Source organism: Neolamprologus multifasciatus, chromosome 4 (genome assembly GCF_963576455.1).
Source record: "Neolamprologus multifasciatus chromosome 4, fNeoMul1.2, whole genome shotgun sequence".
NCBI classification, from domain to species: domain Eukaryota; kingdom Metazoa; phylum Chordata; class Actinopteri; order Cichliformes; family Cichlidae; genus Neolamprologus; species Neolamprologus multifasciatus.
This window is the reverse complement of record NC_140442.1, coordinates 30,443,986-30,471,802: the sequence shown is the minus strand read 5'-3', so window position 1 is coordinate 30,471,802 and position 27,817 is coordinate 30,443,986. Positions and strand designations below refer to the sequence as shown.

The 27,817-nt window shown below is 41.5% G+C and overlaps 1 protein-coding gene across 3 annotated transcripts; it reads left to right on the top strand.

Annotated features, from left to right (window-relative positions):
• The first annotated feature begins 342 nt into the window (after window positions 1-342).
• On the top strand, window positions 343-26,286 carry traf7 (TNF receptor-associated factor 7). Of its 3 annotated transcripts, none has more exons than XM_085157051.1 (22): window positions 343-564; window positions 3,386-3,560; window positions 3,713-3,764; window positions 3,869-3,957; window positions 4,147-4,263; window positions 4,404-4,496; window positions 5,286-5,319; window positions 5,417-5,639; window positions 5,737-5,871; window positions 6,041-6,136; window positions 6,219-6,340; window positions 9,959-10,032; window positions 10,105-10,153; window positions 10,403-10,530; window positions 10,683-10,765; window positions 10,862-10,901; window positions 11,031-11,147; window positions 15,734-15,856; window positions 21,921-22,040; window positions 22,252-22,383; window positions 24,303-24,422; window positions 24,645-26,286. In XM_085157051.1, exons 2-22 carry the CDS (start codon window positions 3,447-3,449, stop codon window positions 24,657-24,659), a joined length of 2,076 nt encoding a protein of 691 aa, XP_085013177.1. In that variant the 5' UTR covers window positions 343-564; window positions 3,386-3,446; the 3' UTR covers window positions 24,660-26,286. The 3 variants fall into 3 exon arrangements, with proteins under 3 accessions (XP_085013177.1, XP_085013175.1, XP_085013176.1); XM_085157049.1 differs by having other exon boundaries at window positions 349-564; window positions 3,866-3,957; XM_085157050.1 differs by lacking the exon at window positions 343-564 and adding an exon at window positions 582-1,241 and having other exon boundaries at window positions 3,866-3,957.
• Window positions 26,287-27,817: the final 1,531 nt, after the last annotated feature.

The window sequence follows — 27,817 nt, the reverse complement described above, 5'->3', positions numbered from 1 at the left end:
TCATAAACTGTAAACACTCGAAGATGCTGGCTGATATAATTTATCAGTAGTAGTATTTCCGTGTCATTTGGGAATAAGTTGTCTATGAGAGTGGCGCAATATGATGGAAATAAGCTCATGTGTTCCAAATGTCGCCATTTCCGGAGAAATCACAGCATTTGTAACATTATTTTACACTTCAACACCTCTCCGCATCAGACCACCGTCCACGGGCCCTGCACGTATAACGTGATGGTGGCCGCTCCGTGTCCGTGTCGGTCAGGAACCAATACCGAGGCTGAACTCGTCAGACTGTGGATTTATTTGGGAATAACGCACTTCCCAGTTGGTTTGCGGAATTTTACTGACAGCATCAAGTCCAATGGCAGGTGCGCGAGGTGCATTGTGGGTGGTATAGTCTAAGAGCGGAGAAAAATATACTGACGAATCGAACGCGTTACGAGTTCGACTACATGTCCCAGAACACACTGCGGTATCTTGAGCTGTGTGTATGTGAGGCAAAGAGGAAGATTTCAGAATTCGTCTAGAAAATTGGAGCTGCGCTGTTGTTAAACAGATATAATGGTAAGTGTACAAAACTAAGCCAAAACGACTTTTTTGTAATCATGTTCTTGCTGAATACAAAATAAAGCGGATTATTCGACCGTTGTTTTTAGTTTTTCTTGCCACAGACTGTTAGTCGCAGTGATTGCTAATGAAAATGTAACATAAGCTAAGTTAAGCTAGCAAAGAAGATACTTAAGGTTAGCAATTGTCGCAGTTTACATGGTTGTTGACAACATGACTGCAGGCAGACACGGTTGTAGACAGCTTTCTTTTATAGTAGGAAACTCGCGCTTCACGCCTATTCGCTTATATATTCCGCGTTTAAGCATTTAGCCAGCTAGCTGTCTTTAACTTTGTTCCGTTGTGTGTGTGTGTTCGTGTTCCGCCCCCCTTTTTTACGGGGATCTCCGGGCTTATGACAGCGAGTACAGCTCCTGAATAGGTTCAGTGGCAGACTCTGCAGCCCACGGACCGCATACCTTTCCGTTTGCATCATTAGCTAGTTGTCCGGGTCACTGTTTTTTTTGGCTGTCTCGTCCCCCTCTCCCCATTGTGCTTGTTTTGCTCCCTCTCTGTCTCCCTCACTCCTCCCCTTGGTTTGACGGTTTGCAGATGTTGAGCACAGTTTCACGAGTTTAGCACACGAATAAGTTGGACTCGGTGTATATCTTTGGAGGAGCACTACTTTTAACAAGGTAGAAGGATTAGAGATATGCTATTGTTTGCTAACTATCTGCATGTGTACTTTCTACCAATATGTGTACACAGTGTATATGTGTGTTTGTGTGTGAATGAGCGAGGCAAACATCCGAGATGAAGCTACAATTTGTAGAATTTTGAACTTCCTCTGCTGATCTGCTGCTGGCTGATGCAGCTTTACTCTCCCAGTTAAGAGACTTAGAATTATTTCACTTTGTCAATAAACACGACCTATTATGTTTTACCTTATTTTTTTTATGTCTTAATATGAAAGACAGATAGCAACTAGAAAAAGTTGCATTTCCTGCGAAAATGCTGTGTGAATGCCGTGTAGTAGAATCTGAAAACAGCAGAAGAAGGAGAACTATCTGCAAACACTGTGTAGAAGCTGAAGTCTTTGCTGAAAACTGCGTTATTTGAAAGGGTACAGTGAACAGTGTCAAGAAAGTGGAGTGTGTGCAACAGCCACAGGTAGGATTCGTCTTGCCTTACTGAGATGGTTTGGACATGTGAAGAGGAGGGATAATGGATATATTGGGGATATGATAATCAAAATCGAGCTGCCAGTTGGAAGCATAACAAGGAGCAGGTTCATGGATGTCACGAGAAGGACATGGAGAGGGTTGATGTGACAGGGTTGGCTGTGGCTCAGGCGGTAGAGCAGATCAGCTTGGTAGGTTGGTGGCTCGATTCCTGGCTTCCCCAGTCTGCATGCCAAATATCCTTGGGCAAGATATTAACCCCAAATTGCCCTCCGATGAACGCATCATCGGAGTGTGTGTGAATGTTTATTAGTTGCACTTGTGTTTTTGCTTGTATGAGTGGGTGTGAATGGGTGAATGAGGCATGTTGTATAGAGCGCTTTGAGTACTCCGGGAGAGTAGAAAAGGGCAATATAAGAATCAGTCCATTTACAGAGGAGGTTGCAAGGGATCGGGTGAGCTGGCTGTGGCCAAAAGAAGAATTACAAAATTGGATGCTCCTATGAAATAAAGATGGGATATATGCAAGAAATCCTTGGGAAACTAAAGCGCCAGCTTCAGTTTTTTCTGCTCTTGGCTCTGTATTATGTCATTGGAGCAAATTTCCTAATATGGTCATGTCAGCCACAAAGCACAATCAGCAGAAAGGTGTGTCAAACGGGGGGGGGGGGAATGAGCATAAGTCCACTTCAAGCTGACATCTACTTTTTTCAATGGTCTGAAAATCAGTGTTCAGATGTCTTCTTTTGCCTGACCAACAGTTCAAAAACGACAAACATTTAATGCACTGACTCAGAGCATGTTCTGTTTAGGCATTAGACAAATCAAAACAGTCTGAATTTCTTAATTTGTTGTCAGTTCAGTAACTAAATAATAATATTTCTCATTCTCAGTAGTCTATGTTGTTACTTCAGTTCTGCTCGAACCGTCCCAAAACTGAAAAGCTTTCTTGTAAAGCAGCACGAGGCCACGTTTTGTTCACAGAAAGATAGGAAATCCTGTCATGACATTAAAAAAAGTCACATTACTTCCTCTCAGATCAGCTGGGCCTCAGATTTCAGTCTGGGGCTACCTGAGGAGTTTTTTGTGTGTATATTTGTGAATGAGACAAACGACACAGTACTAGCAGAAAGGAAACATTAGAACTTTAGAGTTTTTAATTTAACCAGTTAATTAATGAATGACTGAACTTTGAACTTCCTGTTATTGCTGGATTTGTGCTCTGGGTTTTCTGGATAGTCTAAACAGACTAAAACATGAAACTTCTTCACAAACGTCATCTTTTCTGTGAATTGAAATAATTATGTTTGATTGTGTTGTTGTGTTTAAGGCCAGTAAAGTAGGTCAAACGTCGCCTTAACAACAGTAACTCCACCGTGTCGTTTCTTTTTCACTGCGTTGCCTCTCATGTCGATTAAAGCTGTGCTGTAGCTTCTGCCAGTTGCTGGCATTCCTCGAGCCAACTGTGGGCCAACTTTTATTTTTATTTTTGTTCTGTGTTAAAACACAACTCTAACTTAAAGCAAGCATTACGTGCTTAAGCTCTTTTTACTCGGACTTCTGTAGTTCTGGTCGGAGGGAAATAACCCTACCAACTGATAATGTTTTTACAGTATGTGTCACGCTAATATCCTCTTTGTCCTTTTACCTCTTCCTAGGCCTAGCAGTCCAGCTACCTGATAGTCTTTCCTCACATATTCTGAGTGTGTGCTTTGGGTTATGAGCAGTGGTAAAACTCCTCGTTACAACCGATACTCCGGAGGAGCAGCGATAGCTAGCACAGCAACCATCCCCAGCAGCCCCTCCAGCCCCTCAGCAGACTCTGGCAACGGGGTGAGAGACACTTGCAGAAATTTGAATCATGTAGCAGGATTAGTATTCATTGCACTCATGATATGCAATGTGTTCCCATCACAGCTTTTGTTTTATTTTAAAATAAACTTTGACTCTGAGCTATTCCGTCTGTGCATCTTTCTTCCCTGCAGAGCAGGATGGAGGCCTCATTCGCTCCAACTTTCTCAGCTGCTGGAGCTAAAGGTGACACATAACTAACACACCACTGCGTGTTTGCTTGATGTCACTGAAGTTTTGTTTTACTGTAGTGCTCTTTCCTCTGAGTATTCCCTTTCTTTTCTCAGCAGAAGGCTCCAGCACTTACAAGCAGCACAGACGGACTCCTTCCTCCTCGAGCACTCTGACCTACTCCCCCCGTGATGACGACGATGGAATGGTAAGCACACGTCCAACTCAACATCCAGTTCATAATAACTCAGTCAAAGTGATCATTTATTGGACTAAAACATGAAATGTTTTCATGCTCTGCATCTTTTTCATATTTGCACGCATGAGGAGTTGCTGTGATGTGTGTGGGATTTGTTTATGACCTCTTCTTCCTCGCTGCTTCTTTTCCCTTCCTCAGCCTCCCATCGGTACTCCTCGCAGGTCAGATTCGGCCATCTCAGTCCGATCTCTCCATTCCGAGTCCAACATGTCCTTGCGCTCCACCTTCTCTCTGCACGAGGAGGAGGAGGACACGGTATGGCAGCCGGCACTTATATTTATTCTACATATATGGAAGCAAATATAAACAGATGCCTTCAGTACATTTAGAGATCTACACAGACACACAGAGTTTTGGAGTTGAGTAAATTAACACAAGTTTATGTTTGTGAGCAGGAGCCGCAGGTCTTTGCCGAGCAGCCTTCAGTCAAGCTTTGCTGCCAGCTGTGTTGCAACGTCTTCAAGGACCCCGTCATCACCACGTGTGGGGTGAGTCTTCTTTTAACTTGTAATCTTTTTCTTTCTGTCCGTCTGCCTGTGCTTTGAAAGTTTTTCCTCTTTTTTTCCATAGTTTGTCCAACAGCTTGTAAAAACCTCCAACAAATTTCATCACAGTTGTGCTCGGTTTCCTCTAAAGCAGGGGTGGGCAACTCCAGGCCCCGAGGGCCGGTGTCCTGCAGGTTTTAGATCTCACCTTGGGTCAACACACCTGAATCACATGATTAGTTCATTACCAGGCCTCTGGAGAACTTCAGGACATGTTGAGGAGCTAATTTAGCCGTTTAAATCAGCTGTGTTGGTTCAAGGACATCTAAAACCTGCAGGGCACCGGCCCTCGAGACCTGGAGTTGCCCACCCCTGCTCTAACAGTTTTATTGTGACTCTGAAAAAGTGCTAAACTGACATGCTGTTGATATCCAGCTGTCAAATAAATAAAATAGTGATGACAAAGGACTGCTTGAGAAAGGGGATCATACAGGGCACACCCAGTGCCTGAGTTACTGGATTTCTGACTCATGTGACTATATGAATGTTTACCCTTTTTAATGACGTACTAAAAAAAACAAACGCATTTCCACAATATTCTAGGTTATTTTAAATGCACTAGCAGAAGTGGCTGTAAATCCCTGGCGGCCAACAATTTCTGCCAGTGTTGCAGTAAATCAGAAAAGCTGCCACTCTTTATTAGATGCATGTGTGACTGTCAGAGCTCTCCAAATATCCAGATGTTTTAACGCAAAGTAAAACTAAACTAACTCTAACTTCCTCTTTCTGCAGCACACTTTCTGCAGACGATGTGCCTTGACTTCAGGTAACCCTAAAAAATGTGTAACAGACATTTATTGCAGTTCAATTTTGACGTTTACTCGATTTTAACCCTACCTAATTAATATTTGTGCTCCTTGCAGATAAGTGCCCCGTGGATGCAGCGAAGTTAACGGTTGTGGTGAACAACATTGCAGTAGCCGAGCAGATTGGAGAGCTCTTCATCCACTGTAAATACGGCTGCAGGGCCGTAGGCAGCAGCGCGGCCGGCGCCACGGCCTCCAACACCTCAGTGGCCGGAAAACCTGGAGCCTACGAGGTGGACCCGCTGGGCTGCCCGTTCACAATCAAACTATCTACACGCAAGTAAGGAAACCTTTCTGAAATCTAAAGTGCTGTGTGGTCTGTTTGTATCCTGTTAAAAAACATTTTCTGCTTTCATCGTCCCAACATCTGTTTGCAGAGAACACGAGGCCAGCTGTGACTACAGGCCTGTGCGATGCCCAAACAACCCCTCCTGCCCGCCGTTGCTCACCATGAACCTGGAGGCTCACCTCAAAGAATGCGAACACATCAAATGTCCACACTCCAAATATGGGTAATCCTAAAAACAGCGCTTTGATGTCTTATTTTCACCTTTCTCAGCATATTTTGTTCATTCTATGAAATGATTTCTTGCTTTTTTCCATTGGCGCTGTTACTTTACTGTATTCATATTTGCTCTGTTTTACTTGTCAGTAATCTGCATCTTGTCTCCTTGCCAACAGCTGCACATTCATAGGCAACCAGGACACATATGAAACACACCTGGAGGTCTGTAAATTTGAGGGTCTCAAGGAGTTTCTGCAGCAGACTGACGACAGGTGAGCTCAGATAAACAGACTTTTGTTGTGCTGAACCGTTTCTGTTAACCTCTCCATCCTAATGTGACGTCTGACTGCTTAGGTTCCATGAGATGCAGCTCACTCTGGCTCAGAAGGACCAAGACATCGCTTTCCTACGCTCCATGTTGGGGAAATTATCTGAGAAGTTGGATCAGCTAGAGAAAAACCTGGAGCTCAAATTTGGTGAGATGACAGAAAAGCAGAACTAAGACTCAGTTCTCTTTTTCTAACATTCAGCAACATCGTTTGCATATTTATATGCTTGGAACAAGATGTAGTTGAGCTTCAGTGAGCAGGTGGGCTGCTTGTATGTGGCTCAGTGATGCTGTATAGCTGTCAAGAAACAGGTGCTGTGGTACCTCAGGTATACAGCTTATATAAAGGATGTGTTTTAAATAGTTCGCTTTGCCCGAGTATTCAGCAAAGCAGTGCATGTGAAAGCCAAGTGCAGACTCTCAGACTAATATCATGAATAGATCAGACATGTCTTCACACTTCGGCTTATTTGAGTGTTCAGTATATTATCAGCACAACATATACTGAATACCAAGATGTGCGTTTTGTTGTTATCGACTCTAGGAGCCATCAAATTAGATTCAGTAAGAAGATCATACTTCTCCAGAGGAAGTATGAGCTTCCTCTGGATGTTTCACAGACTGAAGGGAAGTTCTGACTTAGTTCGTTTACTTAATAAGGCTTTAAGTGGAACTATAGTCGTTGGTAAATAGTTTTAGTTTGGTCAGGCCAGTTTCCAAAGTCGCATGGACTTTGTCGCAAGGATTATTTTTAGTTCTATCTTTTTATTCTTGAGCTCTTCTTAGAGGAGCTTTGTTCAAAATAATTTGTATTCGTCTTATACCATACATGTGTGCAGCTAGGGCAGGGCGATATGGCCAAAAATATATATCACGATATATATTTGAAAATTTGCGATAACAATATAACTGACGATATAATTTCTGCGAGACAAAATACAACTCCACAACTTTACTAGCGCAAAAACCCCATCCATTTATTTTACTTAAACAAGAAGCTGTTTTTTTATGTGCATTAATGCTATATAAACATTTAACAGTGCAAATGCAAATTCCTTGCTGAAAGTTTAACCAAAAGGCATCTCCAGTAGAAATGGGCTGACATATCCTGAGTATAACCATGTATGATATCCACTGAAGTTAAAAAGAGGTGCTTTGTAACATTAAACTGCAGTGTGCCAAATAAAAAAGTCAAATATGTATTTTTCGGACCATAAGCTGCACGGGATTATAAGACACATTAAGCAAAACAAAGCAGTCAGATAAATCAAACTTTATTCAACTCATTCTTCTTGCTTCCTCCACTTCTGTACCATTGATTCATTAATGCTGTATTCTATCACAGCTGCTCTGTTCCCATGTTGTTGCAGTATATTAATGACTAACCTCGTATTGTGGATGGATTATCTCAGTTGTTCTCCTGACTGAAGTTTGGTCCGTTTACAGCATCCTGCCATGAGATTTCATTTGTCTCTAACCGTCAGGAACCTTCACGTTAACTTTTATCGAGTGGAAAAAAGTTAGCGTTCATCCTCCAGCTTCACTGTTTATGTTATGCTAACATAGCGGTGTAGCTAGCCACACGTAGCACATCATTATCTACCAGCTAGCCCAACTTCAGTAACCCTACAAACGTCACTGCTGTTTAGTTTTCTGTCTTCGTTTATGTTGGAAGTGACAGCAGAGCTGTACGTTTGAATTTTGTCAGAAATCTCAGTCAGAACATGCTATATCATGTTTAGGTAACTAGCAAAACTAGCGAGCTAACTTCCGCTAGCTTCCTGCTAACTTCTAACTCCGTTAAATGTAATAAATTCTGTTTTCATGGATGCCTGGATGCTAAACTTCATAGTTACACCTGGTAAAGCAGAAATGCTGATGATTTTATTACAGATGAAAGAATTTAGACAGTTTTTAACTCTCAGTGATGTTCATTTGACTTCGGGACCTTAAAGGACGGAGTTTAGGACCCAGATTACTCACAGATTTACGAGCACCTTAGTGCGACAAATACGGCAATAACGACGGCCCGCTTGCATGTTCTACAAAAAATGTGCTGTGTTTTGTATCTGACGGACAAACACCAAACCAGTTAAGTTGCACCATTTTTACAAACTAATTCTGGTTCATCCGTTTCACTCAACAATCTGCTTTCCTCATTCTCCGTTACCGCCGTATTTTTTTCGGCACTGCGCATGTGCGTTTTACCCACATTCTATCGCAATATTTCATTTTCTTATCGTTGCCTAGCATTGTACCTGTATTACCGTGAACGGTATAATATGGCCCAGCCCTATGTGCAGCATCTTAGTTCATCCTCCGTCTGAAGCCGTCTTAGCTCGTCTCCCTATGATGTTTACTTTCTTTTGAATGGCTGCCAGTGGCGACTCATTGCACCATCATGGGTCTGTGTCCCCAACATGTTTGTATAAATATAAACATCCACCACTTGCAATGTATAACAGCAAACCATTAACAGCTGTAGTTACTTGGGGTGGCTGTAGCTCAGGCGGTAGAGCAGGTCATCTACTGATCGGAAGGTTGGTGGTTCAATTCCTGGCTTCCCCGAGTCTGCATGCCAAATATCCCTGGGCAAGATATTAACCCCAAATCATCAGAGTGCATACTTAAAAAGCACTTAGAACAATGCTTGTGTGAATGGGTGAATGCACAAGTTGTGTAAAGCGCTTTGAGTGCTCAGAAGAGTAGAAAAGCGCTTTATAAGAACCAGTCCATTTACCATTTACTTGCTGACAGAAGAAGTGCAGGTTTATCAGGTTTGTTTTTGGGCCGCAAAGGAAAGGGGGGTATGGGGAATGGAGATGATCTTGGATATGATGGAGTGTTATCCATGTGTGAGTTAAAATTGGAGCCTTTTAAGAATCTGCATCACGTGCATCTCCTTATGCGTGTTGTCTCTTAACTCGGTGTGGGTAGGGTTGAAGGCTACAGATTTAAAAACTACTAAATCAGTCGGCGTGCTGCTACAGGTAACTGCTCCTTTAGGAGCTAGTAGGAGACCCTCTCAAATGCTGCCTTATGCTCTGTAATGGAGAAACTATATAAGAAAGTAGCACTTCATGATTTGCAAAATGCAGCACAGACTTAAAATAAAAAGAGACACATAACCTGGGTAATTAATATCCATCCATCCATCTTCTTCCGCTTTATGCGGGGCCGGTCGTGGGGGCAGCAGCCTAAGCAGAGAAGCCCAGACCTCCCTCTCCCCAGCCACCTCCTCCAGCTTATCCGGGGAACACCAAGGCGTTCCCAGGCCAGCCAAGAGATATAATCTCTCCAGCTTGTCTTGGGTCTGCCCCCCCCCGGTGGAACACCTCACCCAGGAGGCGCCCAGGAGGCTTCCTTGTCAGATGCCCGAACCACCTCAGCTGGCTCCTTTCAATGTGGAGCAGCAGCAGCTCTACTCTGAGCCCCTCCCAGATGTCTGAACCTCTCACCTTATCTCTAAGGGAGAGGCCAGCCACCCTTCAGAGGAAGCTCATTTCTGCCGCTTGTATCCGCGATCTCCTTCTTTCGGTCACTACCCACAGCTCGTGGCCACAGGTGAGGGTAGGGACGTAGATCGACCGGTAAATTGAGAGCTTCACTTTTACACTCAGCTCTCTCTTCACCACCACAGACCGGTACAGCGTCCGCATCACTGCAGCCGCTGCACCAATCCGTAATTAATAATTATAGTAAACATTTAGTTAAGTTAAGTTTTTCTCATCGTCTTAAAGACCTTGTGTGTCTGTGTGTGTTTCAGATGTGCTGGATGAGAACCAGAGCAAGCTCAGCGAAGACCTGATGGAGTTTCGTAGAGATGCCTCCATGCTTAACGTAAGTGTGTGAATGATTGAACTGGAGTTTATGTGACTAAGAAGCCTACAAATACTTACTTTGTCCCTACAGGATGAGCTGTCCCACATCAACGCCAGGCTCAACATGGGAATCCTGGGCTGTAAGTGTCTGTCAGCCTTTACTCTTCTCCTCTCTCAGCATTGGTGAAAATCTGTGAAAGCTTTAACCTGAAAGTCAAATTGTAGCTCTGCCAGCTCTCAGGATTCCCCTCCTCCCCCCGCTCACGCTTTTCCATTTCCCTTTTCTTCATCCACCTTTCAGTTCTTGACCTCTTGTTTCAGTTATTTTCCCGCACTGTGTTTCTCCAGTGAAAAATACAAATCCAGTCTATCTTTCTGCCTGTGTGTAGCATACGACCCCCAGCAGATCTTCAAGTGTAAGGGGACATTTGTGGGCCACCAGGGTCCCGTCTGGTGTCTCTGTGTCTACTCCACCGGAGACCTGCTCTTCTCTGGCTCCTCTGATAAGACGATTAAGGTAACGGCTACACTCATTTCCCCGTTTTTGCATACGTGCTATTTTTGCCTGCTCACTCCTATTTCCACATGTAACCCTGTTTTGTAGAAAGTAGGAATTGTAGAGTTGTTGCTGTGCACAGAAATACTAAGTGACGCTTCTCTTCCTCTAAGGTGTGGGACACCTGCACCACCTACAAATGTCAGAAAACCCTGGAGGGCCATGATGGCATCGTGCTGGCTCTGTGTATCCAAGGGTAACATAATTCATCATGCACACATGTTGTAATCACTGGATTTCTCTCAGCTGCAGGAATCTCAGGATGACTCAGTTGTGTTTTTCCTCTCCATAGTAACAGGCTATACAGTGGCTCTGCAGATTGCACCATCATTGTAAGTAACATCACTGCGTCCTCCCTCTTTTAGCACCAAGCTTATAAAATTTCACGATGGAAAGTTTTCATATGTCGAGCTCATTTATTTGTGTCATGCATTTCCCCTCCAACTGTGCATCTTGCGTAGGTGTGGGACATTCAGACGCTCCAGAAAGTCAATACTATCCGTGCCCATGACAACCCCGTATGCACACTGGTCTCCTCCCACAACATGTTGTTCAGCGGCTCCCTCAAGGCCATCAAGGTACTGTTCTGTGCAGCATATTTCACACAGGTTCTTTTATGGTTTTCAAATCTGTAGAAGTAGATGGATTTGCCCAAATCCTGCACAGCTGACATCTGCAAAGAATATGAAAATGTGAAAAATAAATAAACTTTAGTGACAGAGAAGAAGAGGATGCATTGGTGCTGCATGTCAGTGATGTCAGTGCTCGCACCAAAGGGACTTTCCCTACTTGAGGCTTTCCCTCCCCCCGCTCCAACCCCCTTCACTCAGCCTTTCTCAACATCAGTAACAGATTACGCCTGAATGTTTCCACCTCTGCAGTGCTGTTTAAATTTCTGATTTCTTGTTTTTTGTTTTTAAACATGTTTCAGGTCATCAGATGACTTTTAGCATTAGGAAAAGTTGACCAGAGTAAATAAAAAATGCTGTTTTTAAAAGAAGATTTCATTGATTAAATTAAACACAGTTACACAAACTGCCTGGGACAATGTGCAAAAGTCATTTCTCTTCTAAATGTCAGAACTGGTTGTGACAATCATGCCTTTCTGATATTTGTCTTCATATGACTGCGGAGGAATTTTGAGCCACTCTTTGCAGAATTGTTTCAGTTCGGCCACATCGGGGGGATTTCCAGCATGAACTCCTTTTTAACCCTTTAAAACCGGTCAGAGCAGCACGCTCCGTTTTGCGCAACTATTTTTAAATCCCTGTAGCTCTGCAACCACGTAAGCTAGCGCAATAATTTTTTTTTGCATATGAAACCGGAGGAGTTGTACTTACATCTTCTGCCATCAGCTTGTCCTCGGTCACAGTTTCCTTCCACATATAGCTTTGCAAAAACTGCATAAAAAGCACTTGCAGCAACAAAAACATAATATTCCAGAAACACGCTTTGCTGATCCGATCAGCTGTTCGTAACACTTCCTACGTCCATCAGCGCGAACTATCGCATGTCCGCCATGACCTGCCCGAAACCGGAAGTGACGTCATTTTCGCGGAAATGTAGTTTTGTTTTTTTTTTTTTACCATCAGGGCCTCATGAGCCTATACTGGTGTTTTTAAAAGTTATCTTTGACTTTATGACTTTCTGTGTGGTTTCTGGGATGCTTAGGACTCATATTGCACTGCTGGAAATAGTTTATTTTGATGCATATGCTGCTTTTTTGCAAATTTGCATCATAATATTTATTTTCGTTTTTCCTGCAGTATATAAAAATTGGTGTATTTCAAAAATAAAACTATGAAGACACTCAAAATAAATTTCCTGTGGTGGGAAACTATTTTGTGCAACTTTTTTGTATTTACAGTTTTGAGGGATAAGCCTCTTAAATTTCTCTAACTAGAAATATATGTTAAAAAAACAAAAACGATTTTCAATTTTTTTGTAGTTTATTGCACTTTTTTGCAATGTATGTAATTACTATGCACTTAATGCAGACATATTATTAAAATTTAGGCTGTAATGGTTGTATTGATGTATAGCAACTTGAAATGCTCCCAAAAATGGCTCCACAGCATGTAAACATATAATATAAGCTCTGGCGGACTTGGTTCTATGGTAGGTCTTAACCCTCTGACCCTGTTCAAAATCACTACCCTTTCAGCTTGTTCGTGGCCAAAAGTGGCCACCTACAGATTAGGTCTGTAATTTTTATTATTTTTATGTTTTTTTTGCCATTTTTTTTGCATAAAGCTTTTAAGTAACTTCAGTTCTTTTCATAAATATAAAATTATTATTACTTTTTACATTTTTAACCCTTTAAACACCAGTTTGTTTGTCCACTGCACTAGCTGGAAGACAACCTCAAATCTCGCAATTTTATATAATTGCATTGCTACTGAAATTTCTTGTATTATTAATAGTAGAGTCTGGGGCATGTAATTGATCCACATCAACATTGATTATAATGCATTGTTATTTTTGTGCAGGGAGAGCAAAAACATAAAAACTTCCTCTCAGCTTGTTCGTGGCCAAAAATGGCCACCCCTTGTTTACGTTTACAAAATGCTATAAAATTCATATATATTAAGAAAAATTCCCACTTTTTTTGACATGATTTTTAGATTAGCACCAGTGCTGTTCATGAAAATCAAAATTTCATTCAAATTCATAATTTTAACCCTTTAAATACCAGTTAGATCACATAATCCTAGGAACTCATAAATGGAAAAAAATCACAAAACCCCAATTTTTTTCCAAATAAAACATGCCATCTGATTTACTTTCTAACCATGATGGAGGTTAGATGCATAGCAATAATTAACAGTATCAATGACTTTTATACATCTTTGTTTTTTTGTGCAGTGACAGAAAAACATAAAAACTTCCTCTCAGCTTGTTCGTGGCCAAAAATGGCCACCCCCTGTTTACATTTACAAAATGCTATAAAATTCATATATATTAAGAAAAATTTCCACTTTTTTTGACATGATTCTTTAGATTAGTACCAGTGCTGTTCATCAAGACCAAAATTTCATTCAAATTCATAATTTTAACCCTTTAAATACCAGTTAAATCAAATAATCCTAGGAACTCATAAATGGAAAAAAATCACAAAACCCCAATTTTTTTCCAAATAAAACATGCCATCTGATTTACTTTCTAACCATGGTGGAGGTTAGATGTATAACAATAATTAAAAGTATCAATGAGTTTTATGCATCTTTGTTTTTTTGTGCAGTGACAGAAAAAACATAAAAACTTCCAAAAATGGCCACCCCCTGTTTACATTTACAAAATGCTATAAAATTCATATATATTAAGAAAAATTTCCACTTTTTTTGACATGATTTTTTTAGATTAGTATCAGCGCTGTTCATCAAGACCAAAATTTAATTCAAATCCAGACTTTTAACCCTTTAAATCACAGTTAAATTACATAATTTAAATGATTTACAAAGGGATAAAAGCATAAAATCCCCATTTTTTTCCTAAATAATACATGCAAACTGATTTATTTTCTAACCATGATGGAGGTTAGATGCATAGCAATAATTAAAAGTATCAATGAGTTTTATGTATCTTTGGTTTTTTGTGCTGTGACAGAAAAACAAAAAAACCCTCTCATTTTGTTCGTGGCCAAAAATGGCCACCCATGTTTACGTTTTCAAAATACTATAAAATTCATATATATTAAAACATTTTTCTACTTTCATTGACTTGATTTTTTAAATTAGCACCAGTCCTAGTCATGAAAACCAAAATATAATTCAAATTTAGATATTATACGCTTTGAACTGGGTGTGATTCCCAATCAGCCAGAGTTCACACCCAGTTTCACACCTTGGCTCAGGCGATTAGAGGATCATCAGGGGGTCCCTTTGTCCCCTCTGGGGGGGGGACACTCCCACCTTCTTGCCATATTGCCAGAATAAATGGTCTGGAAGCTGTTAGGTTGACTTACAGCAGTAGCAACGTCTGCACCTGCATAAACTCCAGGACACGTTTACAAACAGTGTTTGTTGTTGTTTGCGCTGCAGCTGCAGGTTTGAACTGTGCAAAATGTCCTGTGATTGGGGTTTTTTTGTTTTTGTTTTTGTTTCTAGAGTTAATATTTTGGGTATGGTCTCTTTTTATGAAAAATACAAGAGTAAAAGTGCTTTTCACATGTGCTTCAAAGCTAAGTTTGACTGGGAACCTCAAAGCTCAATATCCTGCATCCACAGGAATTCACTGCAGCCTATGTAATGTTTGATGCGTCATTATTTATTCCAGTCTATCTTGCAAATACATGTTTGTGCTGCAATGTCATGCACAAACACAAACTATCAGATCCTTAAGACCAAACCTATGTCAAAATTGTTTCATTATATTGGTCCATTGGAGTGTGGTAACCCATCAACCCCACCTAGTGGAAACCAAGAATATTACATGAAATTGCTTGCTTGGCAGAAAATGGGCCAAGGATCTCATGTGGTAGAAAAAATGAAAAACTACAATTTTCATGTGTTGAGTTTAGAATGAAAGCAATTTTACCTAAATTGCATGCTATAGTACTGCCAGTAACAAGGAATCAAAAAAGGTGGTTATAATGGGTTTCAATTGGCCAAAAATGGCCACGATCAGTAAAACGGGAACAATGTGGTGTATAGTGAATATTATTGACATTATTAAGGAGCTGATGTTGAAAAATAAAAAATTTTAATAAAATGCACACCTTTGGAAAGTTTCATTCCATTTGCATTAACAGAACAAAAATGGTTGAAAACCGAAAAGTGAAGTGGCCACCGTTGGCCAGGTTAGAGACCAGAGGGTTAAAGGGTTAAGGTCATGAAGCAGTTCAGTCTGATTTGATTTTAATGGTATTCATGTTTGGAGCCATTCAGAGGTGGACTTGCTGCTGTGTTTCAAGTCCTTTTATCTGCCTCAGCTCAGCTGTTTGTGTGAGTGTGACAAACGAGCTGTTTGTGGTATGTTGATGAAGCTGAAAATGAGTCTAGTATTTAAAATGTCCATGTTTTACTCTAGTAAACAAATGTTTTACCAAACGTTTAATATTTTTTTCACCATCTGGTATTTTTGTAATGTTATTGACTCTTTGACTCTTTGAATGCAGCACTTTTTTCCTCCTCTGTTAGTTCAGTGGATTTTCTTGTGTGTGTAGGTTTGGGACATCGTGGGCACTGAGCTGAAGCTGAAGAAGGAGCTGACGGGACTCAATCACTGGGTTCGAGCGCTGGTGGCCTCACAGAACCACCTGTACAGCGGCTCATATCAGACCATCAAGGTAAGAAAGAGCAATGTTTACCTACTTATCATAACTCAGCAGCTATAAACGACTCAAACAAAATAAAAAAGCATTGTGAGGCTGCATATTTCCACTTTATGCACAAACTGAGTCCTTGGAGCCAGAAGGATTTCTGGATCTGGATTCCTTTGTGCTGTTCTGTTAAACATCTCTAAGTTTTGTTTAAATGTGATACGTACGAACAAAGATGAAAAGAAAAAACGTGAGGTTTATTTCACAGCTGCCCAAAACAGCAGTGGTTATAAACAAAATCCTTTTTTATTTGTCTGTGACGTTTGTTCCACCAGCAAAATCATTCTTTAATCAAAATGATGTTTTTAATGCTCAAATATAATTATTGTTGTTACCCATTAATTCACAATTAAAACAATTAAACAGTCTTAACATGCTTCACTTTGTTTTGACTAAGACACTAAATTCCAGTTATTTACTTGAACTCCTGAACAGAAAAAATAGTTTCTGATGTTGAAAGTTGTGCCTGATTCATGTCTGACTGCTCAGAGAAGTCCAGTGTGTTTGTTTGTTTTATTCACGTTTTAGATGCACAGAACCAGACAAACATAAACTACAGGAATAATAATATTGTCAGCTCTCTGTCCTTTGCTTATTTGCAAAAAACAAAGCAAACTGAAATGCACAATAGCAAGACAGGAAGAAAAGAAAAATAAACCCAAAAGGAACAAATCAGCTGCTGGGAAACGACAACAAAAACAAAAACAAAGGGGCGAAACACACAGGTGCCCAGGAACTAAAGACGACCTCGACCACTGGCTGTATTAAACATTTTCTTTCTTTTGCTGGCTGTCTGTCATGATCCAAGCAGCCAGGAACACACAGGCACAAATGTAATCTTCAAAAAAATGGGTTTTATTAGACCCCCAAAAAGGACAAGATGATTATAAAAATTTAAAATAACAAAAATAAAGTTTTTAAGAACCAAGTGGGCCCATAAAAGAGGTTAACTTAACAGAACGCCACAAACAAAAACATAACTCAACAAACTGACCTGCCCACATGAGAAACAGCTCCAGTTATACAGCAAATGAATAAACCATTATATACACCAAAGGTGAAAACTAAAGAGATAACAGCTAACCATCATTCAAGAAGAACCCCACCCCCCCTGCATGATCACAATAGATGGTCCAGTCCACTTTATTGGCTTCTGCATTTAAACCAGCTCCACCCTCAGCCTCCTCTTTCAGCCAAACCAGGAAGGACTGGAGCGGAGGTCAGGTAGCTCAGAAAGAGCAGAAATATAATCAATATAACATCTACCCATATAAAATAACAAACAATGCAAAGCAAAGTCTATTTGGGCCATAGCTTCGTGCTGTCATGCATTATAGGTAACTTATGATCACAGAAGCTTTAGAGCACAACGTAAACATAAGACAAAAGACCAAATGAATATTACCCAAGTATCTCAATTGTGTGGTTGCATGCAGCCATCACACTGTCAAAGAAACAACAACAACTTATCACATTATCTAAAAGACGTATTGTCTATGACAGCAAAAATGATCTCCTCTCCTCTTAACTGTGTGCGTAATCCGTTCATACAACCATTCTGGACATTTTTCAGTCCATTCCTTGAAGTAACAGGGGTTAGATGACTTCCAGTGCCTCCTGTCAGGAAAGCCAAACGCACCCACAGCCTCTGTAACAGGTAACAGACGCTGGAGAAAAACGACCATTCAAAGGTTAAAAATCCCGTCCTACCAATGGTCGTTTGTCGCAGCTTCTTTCTGACATTTCCAGCTTGTGTCATTGTCAGTGAGATTCAACCTGACTAGCTTACTGGGGGACCAGTTATTTCTGTGTATTGGATAAGCTGAGATTGTGACGATGAGACCAGCTTCTTCCAAATATCCTCTGGAATCTGAATTCCCAGATCTTTCTCCCAGCACAGCCTCGGCCTCCTGATGGGCCAATGCACCTCTCTGAAGATCCCATAGAGTCCAGTGTGTTTGTTTGTTTTATTCACGTTTTAGATGCACAGATCCAGACAAACATAAACTACAGGAATGATAAAATTGTCAGCTCTCTGTCCTTTGCGTATTTGCAAAAAACAAAGCAAACTGAAATGCACAATAGCAAGACAGGAAGAAAAGAAAAATAAACCCAAAAGGAACAAATCAGCTGCTGGGAAACGACAACAAAAAAACAAAAACAAAGGGGCGAAACACACAGGTGCCCAGGAACTAAAGACGACCTCGACCACTGGCTGTATTAAACATTTTCTTTCTTTTGCTGGCTGTCTGTCATGATCCAAGCAGCCAGGAACACACAGGCACAAATGTAATCTTCAAAAAAATGGGTTTTATTAGACCCCCAAAAAGGACAAGATGATTATAAAAATTTAAAATAACAAAAATAAAGTTTTTAAGAACCAAGTGGGCCCATAAAAGAGGTTAACTTAACAGAACGCCACAAACAAAAACATAACTCAACAAACTGACCTGCCCACATGAGAAACAGCTCCAGTTATACAGCAAATGAATAAACCATTATATACACCAAAGGTGAAAACTAAAGAGATAACAGCTAACCATCATTCAAGAAGAACCCCACCCCCCCTGCATGATCACAATAGATGGTCCAGTCCACTTTATTGGCTTCTGCATTTAAACCAGCTCCACCCTCAGCCTCCTCTTTCAGCCAAACCAGGAAGGACTGGAGCGGAGGTCAGGTAGCTCAGAGAGAGCAGAAATATAATCAATATAACATCTACCCATATAAAATAACAAACAATGCAAAGCAAAGTCTATTTGGGCCATAGCTTCGTGCTGTCATGCATTATAGGTAACTTATGATCACAGAAGCTTTAGAGCACAACGTAAACATAAGACAAAAGACCAAATGAATATTACCCAAGTATCTCAATTGTGTGGTTGCATGCAGCCATCACACTGTCAAAGAAACAACAACAACAACTTATCACTTTATCTAAAAGACGTATTGTCTATGACAGCAAAAATGATCTCCTCTCCTCTTAACTGTGTGCGTAATCCGTTCATACAACCATTCTGGACATTTTTCAGTCCATTCCTTGAAGTAACAGGGGTTAGATGACTTCCAGTGCCTCCTGTCAGGAAAGCCAAACGCACCCACAGCCTCTGTAACAGGTAACAGGTAACAGACGCTGGAGAAAAACGACCATTCAAAGGTTAAAAATCCCGTCCTACCAATGGTCGTTTGTCGCAGCTTCTTTCTGACATTTCCAGCTTGTGTCATTGTCAGTGAGATTCAACCTGACTAGCTTACTGGGGGACCAGTTATTTCTGTGTATTGGATAAGCTGAGATTGTGACGATGAGACCAGCTTCTTCCAAATATCCTCTGGAATCTGAATTCCCAGATCTTTCTCCCAGCACAGCCTCGGCCTCCTGATGGGCCAATGCACCTCTCTGAAGATCCCATAGAGTCCAGTGTGTTTGTTACATTTAACAACGTAAACTCAGGTTGTCATTTGTCTACTGAATAATTTTTTCATTTTTTGCTCAGATTTTTAAACAGTTTTTGACAGATTCCTGAAATATTTGTTGTTTTCACAGCAGCTGGTCTTAATATTTGTTAGTACTATATTTTTATCCTTATTCCAAGCAGATGTGCTGTGTGGGGCGGCGATGTTTGTTTTTGTTTTTTTCCTTTACAATTAAAAAAATAAAGACCATTTCGTTTTTTTAGTTTATCTGTTTAAAACAATCACACACATCATTAACTTAGTGTAATATTATTACATTATTCCAGGCTCCAGGTTATGCTAGCAGCTGTGTTCTTTATTTAATGCTGTGAAAGTTTACATTTGAGCAGCTCACACCCAGCATGGCTAACAGGGATGTTTTACCAGAGTCGCTGGTTATTCTTCATCCTCGTCTCTCCGCAGAAAACCTTCAAACTATTGAAGATGAATTGAATGCTGTAGTTTTATAAATTACTTGTTTTTCACTAATTTGCATTTCAGAATGTATTAAAGAAAACATGTCAACTTGAAAATGTCAGCTGAAGCTAATTTTATACAATGTTACCAATAGCAACACAACAGTAACTTTTCCTGCAGTAAAGTCTGTTTTCCAGAATTTTCAGCACTCAGTCTGTCGCTGTTACACTTTGCACACGTGTGTCGTAGCAACAACAGAGATCAGAGCTTATTACATGCTTATTGTAGGCACAGGTTGTTTTTGTGTTGTAATCCAAAGCGTTCGTAGTTTGGTCGTTAGGTGTGGCAGAGCGAACAGGTTGGGCAGGGACAGATTTGAGAGGATCTGGAAGGTGGTGGTCGATCATTCAATGTGTAAAAATAAAACAACATCCGGAGGAAGATGGACACGCAGAGCTGGACGAACAGCCAAAGATACATTTCGGTTTTAATGCAGGCACTGCTGCGAGTGTGTTGAGCTCGGTCAGAGTCTCCAGCTGTGTTTTCTGTCATCTGTGGGTGTTGGTGACAGTCTGAGCCCCCGTGTGCAGTTACAGCTGCCTCCATGAGTCTGTCCCCTCAGTTATGTTCTCAGCACTGACAAAAGTTTGTGCGTCGGCTTCATTCACTGCCTCACTGTTCAAAGTACTTGGAATGCCTGTGTGTGTGTGTGTGTGTGTGTGTGTGTGTGTGTGTGTGTGTGTGTGTGTGTGTGTGTGTGTGTGTGTGTGTGTGTGTGTCTGGGCTCGTTTCATGCTGTGTGTTTGTGTATGCTCACGTCTGTCTTGCTGCAGTTGGCCACTAATGACCACCTCGGGGACGTTGAAGGGAGCACAGAGAGCAAAGCGAGAGGGACGGGTTGTAGGAACGAAGGACTGTCTGTGGAAGAATGCCGGCGCTCTGTTATGTGGCGCCTGTGAGAGAGCAGCTGGTCTCTCGCCATCGCTTTAACTGGAGGAGCCAGTTAGAAACGGCTTCCCACAGAAACTCTTCTGACAAATGTTGGCAGCAGTCGGTGACGGTGAAGCTTCTAAATATTTTAGCAGTTTCTTACGTTTGACTGGATACAAAGTCCCCAAAGGTCTGTTTGATCCCTGGATACAGTTTGTTTAATTGGAATCATTCGATGGTTTTGTTTGTGGGACAGTATGAAAACACAAAAAAGACCCTTTGTGTGGCATCACAATGTAAACACAATGTAAACACTCTCTCCTTATTCACTGCAGTGAAATCCTGGCTCAGCTCTTTATGCTCACATTGTATTCATCTGGTGTTTATTTCACCTAAATCCACTCATGCTTCTTGGTCGAACCATTGTTGAATATTGTATTTAATAAGTCTCTGGAAACATAACATTGAAGATATTTCTGAGTCTATGATGGGTAAATGTTTACTCTGACTCTGTGGAGCATTGAGGCAGATAACAATAGTGAAAGTGAGTGGACGTGGTGGGAAAGGCTGGGCTTGAAGTGACACTTCAGACTTGTTTTCTACAGTTCTCATCATCTGTCCTCATGTTTTACTGTATTTCTCTTCATTTTATTTGAGAGCTTTTGAAAACATCTAAATCTATAACAGGCGGGGGGTGGGGGACAATTGGTCTCTAATGGCATAAAAACAGCCTGTTTCCACGAGGAGGAGGAGTGGAGATCAAATCAGAGATGACGGGAGAATGAGCGCACTATTCAGCAGGTAGCCAGAAACGTTTGAATCAGTGATGTTTCCTGTTAGCCGGATGTTTACAGCAGTGTTTAGTTAACGCTTAGTTAACTGTACTCTAAGTTTAAATAGAGGATTGAGATGCCTCCTGATGCTCCTCTGCTCTCCTGTCAGCCCTGTTGTGCTGTACACTGTGAACGTGACTCACTGACTACACAACAAATGTTTTTCATAACTTATGAATGATCAGATTCATCTATGAAATACTGCGGTTACAGCTTCCTAAATGTTTGCAGTGCTGTGTTGTAATTGGCCAGTTACACCGTGTGATTCAGTGGGGATGAGATGATGGCTTCCAGCTGCTGAGTAACTCACTTTTTCCACAGCTGATAACCGAGCGCGCTGTGTTCATTCCCTCACGCTCCTGTTTTCTCCACTAAACTGTTTTCTGTCTGTGTGTCAGATTTGGGACATCCGCTCTCTGGAGTGTGTTCACGTCCTGCAGACCAGTGGGGGCAGCGTCTACTCCATTGCTGTCACCAACCACCACATCGTCTGTGGCACCTATGAAAACCTCATCCACGTAAGGTTTCATTTCCTCTGTCGTTCTCGGCGGTGGCTGCGCCCGTGTCACTGATCCCGTTGGACGCACTGATCTCATAGTTGCATCTGTTTTTCTGTGGATGTTCAGATCACAACCACAAAGACTGAAGCAGTGCAGCTGTTTTCTGTGTTTGTGATGATGATGTAGGAGGAAGGATGGTGGTAATGGTGATGTGTGTGTGTTCTCTCAGGTGTGGGATATTGAGTCTAAAGAGCAGGTGCGGACCTTGACGGGTCACGTGGGAACAGTTTACGCTCTGGCCGTCATCTCCACCCCCGACCAGACCAAAGTGTTCAGCGCTTCCTATGACCGCTCCCTCAGGGTGAGTCCTGTGTGTGTGTGTGTGTGTGTGTGTGTGTGTGTGTGTGTGTGTGTGTGTGTGTGTGCGTGTGTGTGTGTGTGTGTGCGCGTTAGGGCTGCCACAAACGATTATTTTGATAGTCGACTAGTCACCGATTATTTTAGCGATTAGTCGACTAATCAGATCATCATCCATTGGCGGTAAAACTACAGCTTATTGCACCAGCAGCATCTGCTCTTATATAACTATCATTAGCTTACAGCTCTAAGTGTTTAAGGTATGTGCTAACTAAAAATAAAGACAAGATGATAGTTTATTAAATTTTAATGAAATTTGCAGATTGTTTCGGTGAAGTTTAATAAACTCCTTGCTATCTAAAATATAACAGGACACCGGAGTAAATTCTCGAGCATCTCACACTTCTGATAATCAGCTGTCTGCTTGACGTTTATTCAGCTGTGTAAAAACTATAACTTTAATCTCAGCCAAACCGATTTACTCAGGAACAAATAAAATACTAAAAAAAGCCAAACAATAACATTTTTAAGTTATCTAAGTGACTTATATATCATGTTTAACCTGAGTAGCGAAAGACGGCGGTGGGTTTGAAAACGATTAGCCGGGAGTCCGGTGTTCTCACGGCTCTAGTTAGCCTAGCCCCCGGCTAGCTATCGAGCTAGTGGCTAACAGACGTCTCCGAAAACGTCGGAGCGCTTTTGAAAATATGTGGTGTCTTGATAAACTGAGCAGATATTTGAGGTTTACACAGCTACATTCTCGCCTGAAAATATGTTAAACGTTTATTTTGTGACCCAGAAAGAATAATAAGAGTAATATTAAAACTAACTAGCTGCCGCCATTGTTGGAAACTGAGCTGGGCTGCGCTATGAATTCTGTGACACAGCTTCTTCTTCTTCGGGGTTTAACGGCAGCTGGCATCCTTGTACATGCAGTGCTGCCATCTTCTGTTTCAGTCCGTTATTACACTCTTAAATCCTACTACTTATTCCTGCGTCTTTTGTGATCTTACAAAGCTTCAAACGACACGTCGACTATTAAATCAGTCGTCGATGATTTTGATAGTCGACGTAATCGTGACTAGTCGACTAATCGTGACAGCCCTAGTGTGTGTGTGTTGAGGTGGATGCATTCCACTGAAATACATTTTAGTGCATTGTGTCATTAGACAGAATTACAGGAGTAGTTTTGACATTTTGTCAAATATTTTCCTCCCACTCTCATATCTGTTTGTTTAAGTCCAAAAATGAAAGTGGACACAACTATCTTAACCCTGTGCTCAGCTGATGAGCTGACTTCAGCGACGCCCCCTACAGGATACAACAGCTGCCGCTCAGAAAAACACTATTTTCGTCCCAAAGATGTTAATAACAATGTAATAAATATATACAAGGCTGTGGTCAGGATGGGCGGAGCCTGAGTGAGTTCACATGAAAGGAAACGAGATTGCCTGGTGTGGAAACAGGATGTTGTGACAGGTGACGGACGTGGTGGTAGTGGGATAGTTCACACTGCTGATGTCAGTCATTTCTAACTTGACTTTTATTAGCTGGTTAAAGGGAAGTGACACAAGCACTGTGGTTTATCAAAGTGGAACTAGTTTCAGTGCTTTCATATAACGAGCACACTTACCTTTAGGATGTGTAGATCATTGATTAACAGGATCAGATGAGATTACAGAAGGTTGTAGACTTTTTATTTATTTTTAATCTGAGTCGTCTGTGGTCGGTTTACTAGTGGGCGGGTGTTCCCCCACACTCCCCTGACCTAAATCCAACAGAGCATCTGTGACGTTCTGCTGACGCTGTCAGGTTTCTCCTCACTCAGCGCCGTCCTGGGACGACACCATCCCATCATCTGATCCTACGAGTCGCGCTGTGCAGGGCCAAACATGACAGCAGTGCTGCGTTTGTGTGTTGCAGGTGTGGAGCATGGACAACATGATCTGCACCCAGACTCTGCTGAGACACCAGGGTAGTGTAACAGCGCTCGCCGTTTCCAGAGGGCGCCTCTTCTCCGGAGCCGTCGACAGCACCGTCAAGGTACGACAGATCGCCCCCACCCTTAAATCTGAGCTAACCCACCCACTGCATCACCTTTTTCCCCTTTATGTCACCTGTGTCACCCTTTTTCTGCTTATACCAGCATCTCGTGCGTTTTCAAAACAAGATTATTAGAAATATTTCTTTTGTCTGGTCGTTCTGAAAGCCGATGCGTCCCTGTGTGCGTCTCCTGTCTTACTGTGTCTTTCCCGTCTCCCTCAGGTGTGGACTTGCTAAACGCACCGTTGGCTCCACAGGCGTCCAGCCCACTTCACCTCCCGTTAACGTTTCCACGCAGTTCCCGCCTCAGCACGCATTTCTTTGATTGTCATTTACACACTCCTTAGTGGCCTCATCCAGCTGTGCGTTACAGGGCACAGCGAGACAAAGCTGCCTTACGGTTGCACCACATGGACTGACTGGACGCTGCACATTAACCCGAGGTGTGGAGAGGACTGCGGCTTCCTGCAGACGAACTTCACCATGATACCCAACACATACTGTTTAAATGAGTTTAAAGGCTGGCTTCACTACCCTGGGTGGACCCCGTGCAGATACCGTATGTTTATTACGTCATCGATGATTTAAGCTTGTATAAATGAGCAAAAGGCGTCATTCTGGGCAAAGGTTTGCATCCACGACTCCGAATGTTTCATTTTAATCATTTTGACAAACCAGGAGAACAGCACTCTACGTGTCGTCCAGCAGCTGTTTGTCCAGCTGACGACATAACTCAAGAGTTTTAATCCTGTTTAAAAAAAAAGGTAAATTGATACTTAATTAAATATCAGTTTATTTCTGTTAAACAGTGAAATTATAATGAATAAAGTTAAATTAACTTATGTTTGTTTATGGCAGTGTGTGCAATAAAAATATATTTATGAATTATATAGTATTATGTACAGAATCAGAGCTGATAAATCACATTAACCAGATGTTGGGCTGACACCTTCTTCTTCTTTGAAACCTGAGCCACATGTTGATGTTTCAGGGCCACAGCAGCACTTTTTTATATTTCCTTTTTTAAATGTCGACTTTTCTCCTCAAACTAGCTTCACTGATTTCTCAACGATGCACCTCGAGGTGCTGCTGTTCACACTCCATCAGATAACTGATCTCAGAGTCCGCCTGAGTAGCATCAAAAATCGATTTCTAAGCAGTCCAAGATTGAAGAAAGCTGAAGCTTCACGTTGGTGGTCGCCCAGTCCAGTGTTGTGAAACCAGCCTTTCGAAAAACACTTTTTAACGCAGCAAAGACTTTTAAGAGAAAGATCTATAGATTTAGAGTTTTACATTTGTGCCATGATGGAGATGTATCGAGATGTATCGAGAGCAACTCGACGGTTGTAAAGTCGTGTAAGATAACAGAGAGGACGACTCACCCCGGCCTGCAGGGCGGAGCGAGAAGGACGACCTGCGTGCATGCACGTGCCTGTTATTGTCTATACATGAGTGTTTCAATGAGTGCCATATGTGTGGATGAAAAATAAGGAACAGCTGTAATGATGCCTTTTCCTCTCCTCTGTACGTCCCTCCTCCTCTCTGACCACAGAGTAACAAACAGTTGACTGCAGTTAACATTAACTCCCCGACGAAAAGGCGCCTGTGCTTTGCTAAACGATGGACCCATATTGGGTTGACAGTACAGCAGAAGGGTTGAAATATTCTTGTGATGGTGAGATTCAGAGACTAAATCCGAGTTTCACGGGTGTTTAATTGTTTGGCTGCAGCCTCGGTGAGGGAGGCAGAGGAAGGGAAGAGGAAGCATCTTCACTGGTCACACTTTAAGTGATTTCTTGTATACTTGTAATCATGTAAGCCTAAGTTGATCGTTGATCAATAAAAGTGTTGTACACTTGGAGAAGCGTTCGTCTGGTTTATTTGATGAAATAAAGCACGAAAGGACTTGAGGAGCAAATGATCGGAATCCTTTTGGAAAACGTTGCTAAATTAAATGAAAAACTTGAGTTACATGTAAACTGTTGTTACTGTGTTTTGAGTCGTAACTAGAGCAGAAAGGGAGGCTGTGACCACATATCAGATTGGGGTCATTTCTCGTTGGTCTAAGACCATGAGAGTGTTCACCAGCAGAGGTGTGACCCCTATAATGTTGAGCCTGTTTAGCTGTTTTTGCTGTAAAGTGTCATAAAATCAGCTGTTTTTCAGAACTACTTCTTCCAACATGTGGTCGTTGCTTTTGCTTTACTGTCATCAGGGACTAATAACAGCAAAACACAAATGAAATTAAAACTTTTACAGTTTTTACTGAATAAGGACGAGAACGTACATGAATAAAAGATCTAGAATAGCCAATTTGACCTATGAACTGTAAAACTCACCGTGCTCTGCCTGCACAAGCCTTAAATTCCTGGTTTTTCAGCTGTTGGAAGAGGGCTGGACAGCGTATGTTTGCAGAAGGATGACAAATCATATATGGAATAAAAAAAACATGCAATAAAACACTAAAAACACAACAAAAATACTAATAATTTTCAAATACACAAGCAAAAAATGTCATTTTTCTGTATAGCTCCATAGCACTCACTATGGAGTTGCTGCTTACAGGAAATATCAGGATTTTTTTTTTTTTAGATTGCACAAACTGTTCAAGAGTTACTATAGTTTCAAGAAATGTTGAAAAAACCTGTCGGGTTAGGGCATGTGCAGGTGTCCTGCAGGTCCTTGATCCATCACAGCTGATTTAAATGGCTAAATTACCTCCTCAACATGTCTCCTGGTAATTAACTAATCATGTGATTCAGGTGTGTTGACCCAGGGTACGTCTAAAACCTGCAGGATACCTGCCCTGGGTTAGGGGATAAAGGGTGAGCTGGGATGGTCCTCATAACTGTGTCTATAAAAGAATTATAAAAATTACAGTCCAACCTGCAATCGCTCTCAGGCAGACTAAGGTTATGATCGCTGTGTAATTTATAAAGGTAGACAGGCTTCACACATGTTGCAATCAGTCTGTGCTGGTGTGCACAACTCATGTGCAATGTGTCACTTTGCAGGAGGAGGCTTGAGTCAGCTGGTTGCCAACAGTAGGGCTGCCACGAACGATTATTTTGATAGTCGACTAGTCACCGATTATTTTAGCGATTAGTCGACTAATCAGATCATCATCCATTGGATGTAAAACGTACAGCTTATTGCACCAGCAGCATCTGCTCTTATATAACTATCATTAGCTTACAGCTTTAAGTGTTTAAGGTATGTGCTAACTAAAAATAAAGACAAGATGATAGTTTATTAAATTTTAATGAAATTTGCAGATTGTTTCGGTGAAGTTAATAAACTCCTTGCTATCTCAAATATAACAGGACACCAGAGTAAATTCTCCAGCATCTCACACTTCTGATAATCAGCTGTCTGCTTGATGTTTATTCAGCTGT

What these genes read in the sequence shown, in the direction of transcription:
- traf7 (XM_085157049.1), top strand. Translation starts at nt 3,447, where the DNA reads ATGAGCAGTGGTAAAACTCCTCGTTACAACCGATACTCCGGAGGAGCA. An exon ending in CAGCAGACTCTGGCAACGGG is followed by an intron (nt 3,561 to 3,712) that starts GTGAGAGACACT and finishes TCTTCCCTGCAG; the next exon opens with AGCAGGATGGAGGCCTCATT. An exon ending in CTGCAGCAGACTGACGACAG is followed by an intron (nt 6,137 to 6,218) that starts GTGAGCTCAGAT and finishes CTGACTGCTTAG; the next exon opens with GTTCCATGAGATGCAGCTCA.